The sequence below is a fragment of the Fringilla coelebs genome (genome assembly GCF_963513975.1).
Source record: "Fringilla coelebs genome assembly, chromosome: 1".
In the NCBI taxonomy this organism is placed as follows: domain Eukaryota; kingdom Metazoa; phylum Chordata; class Aves; order Passeriformes; family Fringillidae; genus Fringilla; species Fringilla coelebs.
Window position 1 is genome coordinate 44214630 of NC_140028.1, and position 14309 is coordinate 44228938.

At 41.4% G+C, this 14309-nt stretch overlaps 1 protein-coding gene across 1 annotated transcript in view; it reads right to left on the reverse strand.

Moving 5' to 3' along the window:
* Positions 1–8490, reverse strand: part of ASXL3 (ASXL transcriptional regulator 3) — a gene marked incomplete at its 5' end in the record, with an annotated part of 121833 nt that extends 113343 nt beyond the window's left edge. Inside the window, one exon of the mRNA XM_084207863.1 lies at positions 8437–8490. Coding sequence (XP_084063989.1) covers positions 8437–8490 — 54 coding nt within the window. The remainder of the gene's footprint in view (positions 1–8436) is intronic.
* Positions 8491–14309: the final 5819 nt, after the last annotated feature.

Genomic DNA, 14309 nt, shown 5'->3' on the forward strand with positions numbered 1-14309 from the left:
TTGGTCCAGAAGAATGACAGCAGGCTATGGAAAATAAGGGTCTATTTTTTCCTCTTACCCTTGCTAGGTAATATTGGCAGGCAGGCATAGTGACATGGAATGTCACATGCTTCGCTGATACAGCAGTGCCAGCAGGTGATGGATAACTGGGAATTTTTAAGGCATAAAAAGAATTAACATTTATCTAAAAATAGGTATCAACAGACATTCAGTTTCAATTTATGGGACAGAAAAAGAAATAATCAAACCAGATGGTATCACTTAATGAAAAATAGTTAAGTACTTTGGCAACACAATGACAGTGGTAAAGTGTCATCTTATATAAAAAAGAAGGTTCAAGTCACAAAAGTAGGAACTAATCGTGTGGGACATGAATTTGACTGCAATTTACTAGACTCTAGAAATTTCACAAGGCATCTCACCAAATATGTGAACTACTACACATTTAGGCAGGCTTCCAAGCCGTTAAGAGTCAGCTGAAATGGAACCAACCTTTGACCTTCAAACATTTGACATATACTTCGGCTAAGGCTCTTTTCCTTCTCTAGATGTTAAGTTACACGGGAAGTTAACTAGGATAAAACAATTATAAACCCTTATTGATTAATTAAATTCCTAATTCTGTCTGTCTATAAGATCTAAGCAAAACCACAAAAAAGAAAGAAAACAGCCTTGAGTTCTCCAAAGCAAATAACCTAGTAGCTCAAGATCTTGTCTCTCTCAAGGAACACTTCTGGAGTTGTAGAGGTGTAGGAAATGTTGTTATCTGTAAGTCAGGCTATGTTCTATAGGATGCAACTGTTGCCCACAGGATAATGATCTCTAGAGCTGACCCACTACAAGCAGTGAGGAGATTCTCATCACGGGCTTGTCTAGACCAATCTATGCATATAAAAGGACAAGTTTCAAAACATAGCTTATAATATGTGCCTTCTAAACAAATTACTTTCTGATGATCCAAAATCATGAACAATAATCTAGGATGTGACCTGGAATATCTCCTACAAATAACTACATCCCAAATAGTCTAGTGAGTCTGATGATTCCAGAGCAACAGGCTGAACTGTGGCTGCTGATCCTAGCAAATGCTGTCAGACAGAAACAAAACCCGATGCTACACTACAAAGCAAATCTTAGACACCTGAGGTACAAGAGGCCACATCAGTCATAAGCTGCAATGCAAAAGCTGGATGCCATATGTTAAAAAACTCAAGTAAAAGGTCCTCCGATATTGAGGAAACTCACATGCCAGGGTCCACAGATTTTGTCTTTCTGAGCTCAAGAAGTTACAGAGAGCTGAATTCTTAAGTCAAAGGATGAAAATATTAGATCACCCAGATGTTCCTGTTCCAATGTCACAAACACCAGAGCTTGCTTGAACCAAAGTTAATGGAGCTCCTCTAGACCCCTTCAACACTAAGTGCCACCCCTAACCACAATCAGTGCATTGACATCAAAAAAGCTCCACCATGTACTACCAGATGGTTTATCTGTCTCTTAACACTCATTTGATGCTGGTGCTAGAGCCCTACCACCATTCAGAAAGTTGTAGGTCATCCTTTCAAACTAAGATTAGCTGCAAGTAATCAGTAGGCACCTCTCTACCATTTTATATCCCCAGCAAGTACATCTCCTCCCCAGACAGGAACTCCAGCAACAGAAAACTATCTGGCAGGAGCTTTCAGAAAGAGAGCAGCCTCAGAGGGCCAGGGTGTCAACAATTTGGAGTTCTTTAGGGATGTTAATTGTCATTCAAAGTTTGTAAGTGATTAACCACTTATGACCAATCTGTTGTGCTTGAGCAGCACAAGGATATGCTACCTAAACTCACAGGATGAGCAAATGGCCTGTACCAGGATGTACTACTTATTGCCCTGCCTTTGCAGGGAGCTGACCCAGAGTGAAGGCTAAGATATTCAGTTTCTTCAGTCTGCAAGTTCCTCAGAAGGAGGATTTGCTCAGTTTCATCTGTAACCCATGGAACAAAAATGAAATACTTTCCACTAATCACATCTTCTCCCAGGTTTTGACAAAACAAAAGGAAGCCTCTGTTTAGTTGCTGCTATTTACAGAGAATACCAAGACCATCATCATGACACCCAACAAAACAGAAAACACTTAGAAGCTTACAACATTAAAAAAAAAAAAAACAAAAAAAAAACCCATCAAAAAAACTACAAAAGAAAAATTGTTACTCCAAAGTCAAGAGGTCAAGTTTAACACATGATTCTCCACATAACCGTAATTTGCTGATCACAGTATAAAGAGCAAAAGAAGCTCCAGCAGGAAGTACAGTAAGTTTGGCTTTCCACCTTAAGAACAGCATGCTGCCTGCTCCAGACTAAGATGCTGTAATGGCATGGTTTGGATACAGGGACTTGGTGAACTGGGCTAGCAAGTCCAAACTTACCACCTTAGCTGTGAAAGGTGGTAGGGTCTTGAGTGTGGTTAGTGGAAACTACTTCACTGTGGTTGCACATGCAACTGACCAAAACTACTCTTGAAAGAAGGAAAAACTAGAACAGCTATTTCAACAGCAAATCCAGTATGTCAGGAAAATATTGGCTCTTCTACAGAGAAAGGTAAGCCAGAAGACACTGGAAATATTTACTGTAACAGGGAACATTAAATCATACCTTAAGGCACTGAGAACACCTTCACACTATTGAGGAATGCTCATATTTAGGTTCCTGTTAGGGTCTTCTCCCATGTTACCCTGCTTTGACAGAAATAATGCAACATTACTGAAAACAGGTCCCATTCCTGGGTAAGGTTCTTGCCAACCTAAAGGTCTGCAATATCAAGGGTTAAAGGGCTGTCTCAAGATAAAGAGGTAGAATCTCATTTCTCTCAATCTGAGCTAGAAAAATGCAAAAGGTGAGCTGAAATAGATGACATTGTTTGTAGATATTATTTCTTTATTTATTTTAAATCAAAAAATACTAAACCCACACTTATTAATGGTATTTCACGCTAACAAAATAAAATATTGACCACAGAATAATAAAACCACAGAAGGGAGGAAAAAAAATAAGAGCAGGTTCAACCTCGTCTAACAATTGCAAAAATTACTTTGAATAAAACAAACGGGAGGAAACCCTAGAGCAAACCCAACTAAAATACAGCTCTTCAAAGCAGCATTGATTGTGGATCAAAGGGAAAGGCCATCAAAACTTCCCAAGCCACAATGTTTCTGCATGTCTGAAAAAGAATTAACTCAGAACAAATATGGAAATAATAGCAGGTCTTTGTTAAGCCAACAACAAAGAAATCTTTAATACCGTGAAACAAAGTTATACCAAATTTTCCATTTTTAAAGATACATGAAGCTCCTTTAGCACAATGCTTTTAAATGTTATTTATAGTAACAAAATCAAAGACAACATAAAAGTAAATCAAAGACAACATAAAAGTAAAAGGGATTATCATCAATGGTCTAGCTATGCAGAAGTTACTCTTCTAGTTTTCTGTTTCATTTGTGGTCTTCAAATACAAAGATGCAATGCAAAAATACTTCCATACCGCAATATGATCTATTTCAACTACATTATCTCAGCATAACAGATGAAGTAACAATCAGTTTTTGGACAGCCAGCCCCATTAAACAGTAGCATGCAAGCTAGCAATTCCAATGGCTGGTTTTCATGGTTTTTTCCAGCATCAGTTTCCCTAATTAATTAGCATATTTTTTTAAAGTTTATAAAGGGAAAAAAACAGCTCAGTTAAGAGCTGGATCTTGTCAGGAGAGTACTGCAAGAAACACGTGAATTAAGATATGAATATTACTCACCCAATATGCACATGTCACCTGAACCACAAGGACTCTCCATAGAACTGGAAAGCACATAAGTCCTCAGCAACACAAGAAAATCTTTCTTTCAGAAAAAAATTTGGAGAAGAAAAAGCAAAAATACTAGAGAGGTGATCCAGCACACAAATAACCAAACAAGGACTACTGTCCTCATTCTTGGGATTTTCTTCTGCTTTATTGTAAGCTTGTGGCAGACTTAATCCAACTACATTTCAAAATACCACTTACAGGAAAGGGCAATAATAAGGGCAAGCTATTAATAAAAAAGTGTTTTTAAAATGTTACCATAAACTATCACCCTTCATAGCCAGATGGTCTATGCTTCTGAACTGCATTCCCAAAATGACCAAGTCTCCACTCACTCTGTTCAGGCCTTTGGTTCAAAGTCTTACAAATAACAATGGATCATGTCTGGAAGTCAAATGATAAAAGTTGGATCACTGCAGCCTACTTAAAATTGTCATCAGTTTTTATGTGGCAGAGTATCCTTGGGCATGTTTTGTTCTCAGTATTTTTCATTTCAATAGTTTTTATGCAGAATTTTATGACATTAAATTTTTAAGAGGCAGAATTCGCTATTTCAGGACTTCCAGCAATAGCTTGAGAGTCCTTGTGAAGCTAAATAGAAGATTTTTCATCTGAAAGGAATCACTACAAATTGCTTTAACTACTCAAGTGTTTAACCTTTCTATACAATTTTAATGAGTTCCATGTATGATCAGAAAACAACAATACGAATACATCAAATGAGGATCAACTAAGAGACAAAGGAAAAACAGGATGTTTCTCCTTCTTCCTTGAAAGGTTTTCTTTTGTCCTCATTCTTTTAAGTGTTCTATCTTAGTCTATCAGACACAAAAAGCAGAAAATTGGCATGGAGATAATGCCCAGGTCATACATAAGCACTGCTGTAGTCTGCTGCAAAGTACACAGTGAGTTGACATATCGGGTCTACATCAAAGACATGCCCTTTGGCAGGTTGTAAAGACAAGTTGCAATTTTGTCCATAAAAACGTGTGTTCTACAAAATGGGCTCTGTAACACGAACTGTTAGTGGTATGCCACCATTCCATTGATCCTGCACATGCGTTCATTTCTCAGGAATGCTTGTAAGCTGGGCTATGCCTTGCCCTAAGATAAGCAGACTTGCATGAGGAAAAAAAAGCAGTGTGTCACAGACAGAAAGATTCTACTCTCTGCAGGAGACTTCCATAAAATGCAAGTTCTGGTAGAGGGCATGCCAGTGGCTCCTGCTGTTTTGCCTGTATCACATACATGGTATTTACAGTAAGAGATTAATAGAATGGGATACCTTTCCTGCTTATGTTTTAAAAATTAAGAGAACAGCTTGAAAAAACACTGCATTGCAGGAGGTTTTCAAAGACTCCTTAATCAAATACTTAAAATGAGTAAATACAACACTGACAGTCTGGAGTCTCAGTGCTTACACATTACAATGTGTTTTAAGACAGTCATATAATATATTTTTCTGAAATACTTCTGCTTTTTTCATTGTGAATATGGGAAACTGAGAGCTGTGAAACAACTCCAGGCTCAAGTCCAGTTCCTTTTTATCCATAACTATTATACAGTGCATTATGAGTTTCAATATAGATTGAATACAGAGACATGACCATATCAATTTCTGTCATAATTACTGTGAGAGAAGTAGTAACAGAGAATGAATGAGGCAGAAGTGTAGCCACAGAAGGAAGATGATTTTACGACTGTGAAACAGAACTACTACAGAGACGCTGTTGGTATCATAACTACCTCTCCCACAGATTTCCTGAACAGCTTTGAGTAAGGTACTTAATCTTTCCATGTCTCAACTCTGCATGGGTAAAGCAGAGGTCAAAATACTTAACCTCATAGGCATGTTGCAAGTATAGAAACATTTGCATTTGGGAAGCCACTCGGTGCTGCTAATAATAGCTGTGTATGTACAACTGAAATAAAATTAAAATCTGCTTCAGCACTGTTTGAAAAGTGTACAAAAAATTAAATACGGCACCTCACGACAAACAAAGAAACCATAATTAAAATTCTGCAGCTCTAGTGAGTGGACTTACAATAGTTGGTAAACTGGCATGAAAGTACATCATTTAAAGTGCACATCGTAATATATGGACATGAAAAACAGACTGATAAAGCAATGCCAGCAATGTTATCTGTACAATTTCATACTTTTTAGCACTTCACTTTGAAAGCCTAATATTGTTGTGATGTAAGGGCTTTTATAGAAAATCTACAATGTAAATAGCCATACAGTGCTCTATGCATTAATTCACCCTCTTTTTCCTAAAAATAATTCAGCAGTACACAATTTTACAACATATTGATCTAGGTAAGTCATGAGTCGTTTTTTGTGAGTAGGTATCAATCACTTCATTGTTTACTTGTCTGTGGAAAGAAATTGATTTAATCAAACCTTGCAGTAATACATTATTGATGTATACCAAGAAAACAAAGTCATAATGAACCATCAGGGTCCTAACATAAAACACTGTAAGGAGCAGCAATTTCAGCTTCAATCTTTCTTAGCGATTTGCAAACATAGCGACTGTATACAAGTAGCAAAGACTAATGCCAGACTGTAGTTGGTCTGAGCAGCAGCACATGTCATTCACATAACAGATTTGGGACAAGCTCTGAAGAACTTGGCACCCCCAGGAGGCTGGACAAACCACACTGTGGACCTTGTGTAGCTCCATCACTTATATACAGCAGTGTATCATCTTACATGCTACTTGATTTTAGCAAATCATTACTCTTCTAGGGGAAAATGTGAAGCAACAGGACATCATGAAAATAAGAGTCTTAGCCCTTCTTCACAGCAGTGGCTCAGCCTTTGTTCTCCAGAGGCTTTAAACTTTTCCATATATTAGACCACATGGGAACAGCAATTTTTCTTGATACACAATAAATTCCTTTATGCCCATTTGTCAAACAAAATACAGCTTACAATGGTAACAGTAGCAGCAGCTCAAAAGAGTAAAGTTAGGACAGCAATTTGATGTATTTTATAGACTTTTTGAATGCATATTTGTCAGCTAGAGCGCGGAGAAACAAGTACCAGAGCAACATCTGCTGCCAAAACTACTTTGGCAAAGGTGAGTATTTTACTGCAGTAAAACTTCTGTTACAATCACGAGAAATAAGAGAGTACAGTAGCGACACCATATCAGAGCATCTTCACTAACGCTGCATTATTACAAAATGTTGGGGGATGTATAACGAGCCACATCAGAATTTAGCACTGCCCAAGCCTACGAGAGTACCTCGATACAGCTTACAGAGACATCTATAGGTAGTGTCTGTCTAATACCTTATAATTATTTACGTAGGAGAAAGAGGCTGAACTTCCTATCTAGGAATTCATATAATGAGGTGAAAACATTTTTACGAGGAAAGTGCTTCACGAATACATGAAACAAATAATAGTAATAAGATAGCATTACCCACCACCAGAAACAGATGCAAGACTAGTAATGGCATGTTACTTAAACAATTCAATCTGTATCAGAGATGAATAAAAGATAAAGTTCGTGTAGATACAAAAAAGCAGCGTAGCCAGCAGCCTATCTTTCCAGCTTTGTCATCTTTCTACGCACTCGGCTGGAGCTGAACCAGACCCAACTTTGCAGAAGACACGCATACGGACGTGTACAACCATACGTGCTGTACCGTGCGTAACTATTTGTTGTAAAATTCCTCGAATAGAGAGAACCCAGACGTACTCCGAAACGGGAAAACAACATAAACGATGTACTCTGTTACATTTAGCAAACAGTAATACAGAATCATGAGAACAGATACAGTAGGGTAAGGGAGACAGTTTCTTAATGAAGTGGGAATGGACCGAGTCTCCAGAGCCACGGAGCCTTTCCAGAAGCGGGTTACATTGCCCTGGACACTGCCCAGCTCCGTGGTGGAAGTAGAGAGGGTGAAGCGAAATCCCAGGTCAGAGTTGTCTCTAACGCCCCTCACCCCGGTCCTGTGCTCACTAAAGGGATGGAAAGGCAAATCCCGGCTATTTCACTTTTCTCAAGATTAAAAGGAGAGATTTCCTCGGGATATCTGATGCACGAACTTTGCAGAGATAGACACGGTCCCTGGGTATTTACACACACACACATGCAGAAAGGAGAAAAGAATAGAGCATTTCCTCACGCACACACCGCAGAAGGGACGTAGGTATTTCTCTTCTCCAGGCAGGCAGGGACGGGCGGCAGAGCCGCGGGCTGCCCGGACCGCCAGCCCGGCTCAGCCGGGCACCCGCACCCTCCCGACACTCCCGCACGGGCACTCCCGCCCTCCTGCCCGCTCCTCGCACACACGCCCCGGCTCTCTCTCCCTCGTTCTGGAGTCCCTCGCACACTCTCTGCCCCCAGACTCGCTCACACGCTCTCTCTCTGTCTCTCCCCCTCCCGTCCCGCCTCACAGTGGCCCCGACCGCCGGCAACAAAGCGGCGGGCGGGCAGCGCGCCGGGCTGGCGGCGGCGGGACGCGCTCGCCCCGCACACACACAGAGACACACAGACATGCACACACAGACAGACACACACAGACACACACACACATGCACATACACACAATGCTGCCGCTGCCACCGCGGCACCTACCAGGCGGGCAGCCTCGGCCCAGGTGCGGTCCTTCTTCTTCCTCTTGTCTTTCATGTTTGCATCTCATTGAGGTGGTTCGGGGGGGGGGAACGGGGGGAGGGCGGACCGGGAGTGGGGGGGGGCCCGGAGGGGTTCCGCACGGACAATGATACGGTGACACCGAGCTCTGGAGCCCCCGGGGCGGGAGGGGCGGGGGCGGAGGAGGAGGAGGAGAAGGGGGAGGAGGGTGGGGGCAGAGGCTCCCCGCGGCGGCGGCACAGCTGTGACAGCTTGAGGGATGCTCCGCCGCGCTCACAACAATGCGCTGTGACGTCACGCGGGGGAACCGCGCCCGCGCCCAACATCCCCACGGCGGCGGCGGCGGCGCCCCCCGCCCCAGAGCGCGCCCGCCCCCCAAGCCTCGCGAGAGCGGGGCCGCGGGCCGGGGGCGGCGGCGAGGGGAGCGGGATGGCGGGCCGGCCCGCGCCGCCGCACTACAACTCCCGTGGTGCTCCGCGGCGGCTCCCCGGGGACGCGGCGCTGGGGGCGCTGCCGGGGCGGGGGCGGCGGTCGGAGGTGGTGGCGAGGGCGGCCCCCTCGGCCCCTTCTCCTCCCTCTCTGCGCTCTGCCCGCTTCGCGCCGCGCCGCGTTCCGTAAAACCGGCCCGACATACCGCCCGGCCCACCCCCGGAGTGCGAGCCGATCGCTGGCCCCTACTTACGGCTGGGGCGGTCCCCCGGCCCGGCGGTGCCCGCCCGTGCCCTCCTGGCTCCGGCCGGAGCCTCTGCGGGAATGCCGAAGCGAAGGCAGCCCCGGGCGGGCCGGTGCCGGCGCGCAGGGGCCCCGCGTTAGCGTTTCAGCTCCTCTTCTTGTCGGAACAGGAAAGAACATCTTGTTCCAGTGTGTAAACAATGGGAGTTGATGTGCTGCGCTCGTAAAACCGCCGAAGGAGGTTTTCTTTAATTGGATGACCCAGGATTAAGATACCCACGAAATGCGGAGCGAAGGGACTTGGCACACCTTCCTGAGTTGCAGGATATTGTGCGGGGGGTTTTTCCCCCCTGTGTTTCCTCCCTTCACCCAGATTATAATCTGCATTAGGAATATTATGGAAATACATTAGGTATATTTTGTTCGGATTGAAACGAGTTAGAAATTATTCAAGGTTTTCTGTATCCATCTATTCAGTGCCTGCTCTCCCTCCTTTGTCCTCTCAGCAGCACCACGCCTTGCCTTATTCCTTTGGTAACATTAAACCTTATTTCTCCGTAAATACACAGTTTACGGGGTAGGAAAGAATTACGCCAAACCAACTAGCACAGTGCTTAGCCTGGTTTACCAAGAAAGGACCAGGACAGCCCTGAGAACCTTCAGCCTCTAAAGGAAACAGAAGAACCTGATAGTATCCCCCCACCACTCTAAACGAGCACTCACGCAGTCTGCTGTTTTGGATCTTTCTCCTCATATTTATATTTTAGTGGGAAATGATGCATGGAAGATAGCACCTTTCCAGATTTCATTATTCACTCCCACATATGAAAAAATATTAAAAATATGAGCAAAACAAAATTCTGTTAAAACAGCTGCCTCTAAATTTAGTTTTGATTCCTGTCTATATAACATTAAACAGAGGATTTGAGTATGCCTCAGAAATGTTCTTGAGAAAAATGTCACAGCTGCAGTGTTTCGGGTTTGACAGTAAGGTTGAACAAAAATTTTTACAATCAGCCAGTTGTCGAAACAGGTACATATGCCTTTGTTATTTACTGAATGCTGCCTTTGTCACCTTAGTAACATTTAGAAGGAAAATGCTTGCTGTTACTACCACTTTTCTATGTTTTGTGATTTTGACTTCATTTCCACCTTTTTATGTCTCTATCCTACTTCAGTTTTTTTTTTTTTTTACTGTTGCATTTCCTCACCTTTAGTGCCTTTGTATTCCAAATCATGCAGGTTTTATTCACATCTCATTGCCCATGCTAAAAGCCTAACTCTGTAGTAATTGAGTACTTCATTACAACTGCCTTTGAAATACTTTCATTGTTTTCAATACTGAAAATACAACAAAATAGAAGAAACGTAGGGACATTTATCAGTCATTGCCATCATAGCTGGCTGTTGGAAGACAGAAGGAAATATTCTGCATTAGTTCCCATCTCTTCATAGGTAGCTGCTTCACGTACATAACATGTTACAAGACCTCTGCTGTTGCAGTGGTGATGTTGGACAGAAAAGGACCCTGTAGGAAAAAAAAGTTCAGTGAGCCCCTAAAGCTAATCTGACTTTGTGGATTTTTTGATTGGTTTGCTTGGTTTCTAATATTGTCTGCTGCAATCAGGATCAGACTTCCTTTTGGTATTTCCGTGGACCCCTGGAGTAGTCTTTTTAGTTCTGTTACAATGGTTAAATGACAGTGCCATGCTGTCATTTAATTTATTTGCATCATTCTTACACAATCCTAAAGAAGCAAAACAGGTGCTCCTAAATAATAGAATGGTTTGGATTGGAAGGAACCTTAGAGATCATCTAAATCCAACCACTCTGCCATGGGCAGGGACATCTTCCCCTAGACCAGGTTGCTCAATGCCCCATCCAGCCTGGCCTTGAAAGCTCCTTCTGTTGTTCACATGAAAACGGTTGTGAATCATATAGTGACAGTTGGGGCACTGCCTTTGCTGGAGAAAGAAAACCTGTTATGCTGTTTGCTGCACTGGAGGACCCACTGGAGAGTACCCACTGGAGCAGAGAGCTGCGGGGTACTCTCTCTGTTTCATGATGGGATAAAAAAAAAAAAAAGAGTCTGTACTCCTAAAATAGATTTTTTTTTCTCCAATAAATGTTGTAGCTGAATCCAGTAAAGTTTGCCAGCATACGCAGAAACCAAGTGCCTCAACAGAGCAGTGCGCTTCTGCTTTAAGGGAGTTAGTCTTGTGTAAGTCTAGAAGTACAGCAGAAAAAGGTCAAGTTCATCTTATGAAAGAAGACATTTGCTATTGATTATAGATACTGTTTACTTCATGAGTTGGGCTTGACCCCACAGGAGATCATAATAGTTGCTTCTCTAACTGAATTGGCAATAGGAGAATTGAGAAATGGTGAACTGCCTTCAAACTGCAACCATTGGAACTATGGCCAAAAGCTCAGCATATATAACATGTGTGTGTGTATATATATGTGTGTGCATGTAAATATTTACAGAGTTTTGTAAACCAGATTGGATAACCTGCAAATACTGCAGAAAGATGTTGCATTAAAATACATCATGAATTTTTACCTAAGCAATATTTATGTGATGTTACGGTACCAGATGTTACTGTTTTGACGGATGGATAGAATCAGTTGTTTATTATGGATGTATTTGTGTTCAGATACATTTTCTTGCATCCATAGAATGGCCAAGTGATACTAAGATAACATTGGAGGCTGATTTCTTAGCTTCAGTACCCAGAGAATGCATTTACCTGAACTGCTATAGAAGTTTTAGGCTTGACATTATCTAGTAAGCCACCTGAAGAACATTATTCTTGCTTCCTGCATAGAAAAATTACTTTTGATGTCTACTGCCAATTTTTATTCTTGTGTACAGTAATACTCCTGTTAGGCAGAAATCTGTGACCTCCACTTGTTATGCAAGTGTTTATATATATATAAATATGCATTGCTTCAATACAGTGAAAGACTGTTTCAATACAAATTCCAGTTTCAGCTCTTACAAAAGAACTAGTATCAGCTGTTACAGGAAAATGCCATATGTGTGCAGAATGATTTATTCACAGCATGACAATTCAATCTAATATGCCCCTTCTACAATGGAAATTATATTCTCTACAATTGAACAAGAAATGCTGAGTTACAAGATAATTAAGAAAATATCCCAGAAGATACTAATGGAGTCACTGCATTTCCTAAATTAGTGTTAGCACAGTGGTGACAAAAAGAAAACCATAAAATATGGGTTTGTGTGGACTTATGGGAAACCAAAGCCATTGGGATTGACAATTGACTGTTAACCACTTACAGATACTGGTGTCATAGTTGTAGAGTGTGTTTTATACTATTGATTTAAAGAATGGCTATTTCCAAGTATCCAGACAGTGTGAGCATTTATTACACTTAATGGAACTTATCTCTTTTAATCATATGCCATATGGACCTGAATCAACATCCCAAGTTTTTCAAATATGTTATTAAGTCATAGTAACAAGCTCAGAATCTAGTATTATCAAGATGATGTTACTGTTTTTGGAAAGTCTTCTGAAGTTGATGGAAAAAACAAAATCCTATAGTCTATACTTGATATGGGAGGGTGAAAGTTAAATTTTGCTAAATACTAACTCATATGCACCGAGTATTCTTTTCTTGAGCATGCCATTTCTTCTTTGAGATTGGTAAAGGTCATAGAAAAAGGTCATAGAATATGTGGTGGAAGAGCTCACTCTTCCTCCCATCCCCCCCCCCCCCCCCCCAAATAAAAAAAGAACAATCGCAACCATATTTTTCAGTTCTCAAATCAAGGTGTACATTATTTAGGTACAACTAAGCTATGTACATTTATTCCTAACTGTGTAATACATGAAGACAATTAGAAACAGTGCACTGTGAAATCTAAAGTTTTCCTGAGACCTGTCTCACCTTAGCAAATTTTCAAATAGTGAAAGCTTTGACTGTAAATAATGAGAATTCATTCTGCTGGCTTTAGAGTTCACCACAACTGTCACTAGTTTTGTCTCGGACCAGGAATGGCCAAATACTATAAATGTAGGGTTATTTCCTTTTCTCCCTCCTATCACTCTCCAGCAGGCAGATAAAAACTCAGGTCTTTTTTATGGCACTGCAGCTGATCTAATAAATGTGGTTGCAGCTAAGCTGTGGTCCACTTTGCCCCCCCAACATGTGAGAAGTGATTCACCCAGCATAGAGAGCTTCCCAAGCAGTCACCTTCCAAACTACCTCCAGGCAGTACTTCCCTTGGCCATGCTGGCCATCATTTTTCATACAATGGATACAGAACCACCCTTTCCCAAATCCATAGGGACAATTTCTATGAGAAGACTCTTGTCTTTGAACGATGAACAGCTTACAAGATGCCATAAAAATGTTGGAAAGAAAATATTTCTTTGTACATACACAACAGAAGAGTAGAGAACCTGCCTCTGAGGCATTGCACCCCAACTGCATATAGATCACACCTCCTGGTAGTTCTGTAAACCTCAGAGGAGAAGGAAATATCTGCAGATGGCTGACAAGATTACTTTCATTTTTATATGACACAGTTTAGTCAAATCAAAACCAGAGCAGCTGATAGTTTATCTCATCTGCTCTTTTTTAGATGCTTATCTAGTTGATTATATGGAAGTTGCTGCATGGATTATAAATATGCAATTACAAGAGAAAAAAAATTAAAACTGTTTACTTGTAGTGTCTAATTTAACAGAAATTACATATCTTCCTATCTAGAAAGAAATTCCAGAATTCCAAATGTATGGATGCTATTCTAATACCATTTCAACCTACAGAATGAACTTCACCCACAAGATAGACATGTGATGAAAGATCACCTCAAGTTATATAGGATTTCAAGGAATTGTGAAGGTGTCCCAGAGGAGTTACAGGCAAAATTTATACAACGTGGTCATGGTAAGTCTCAAGTTGTCTCAACAAACCAATGATTGCAGGACAAGTACTGGTATCCAGAACCTGATATGAAGGACTGAAGTTTAATACTAAAACTATTTACCAAAATTAAGACAAGTGACTCATGCAGTACCATTACAGCCTACCCCTTACAATTTTTTTTCTGTGAATAACTGAATCACAGTCAATTTTGCCAATCACATATTTTTTTGGCAATTATTCCAGCTATCTAGCTATCTTTCTGTAATAGGCAACCATAA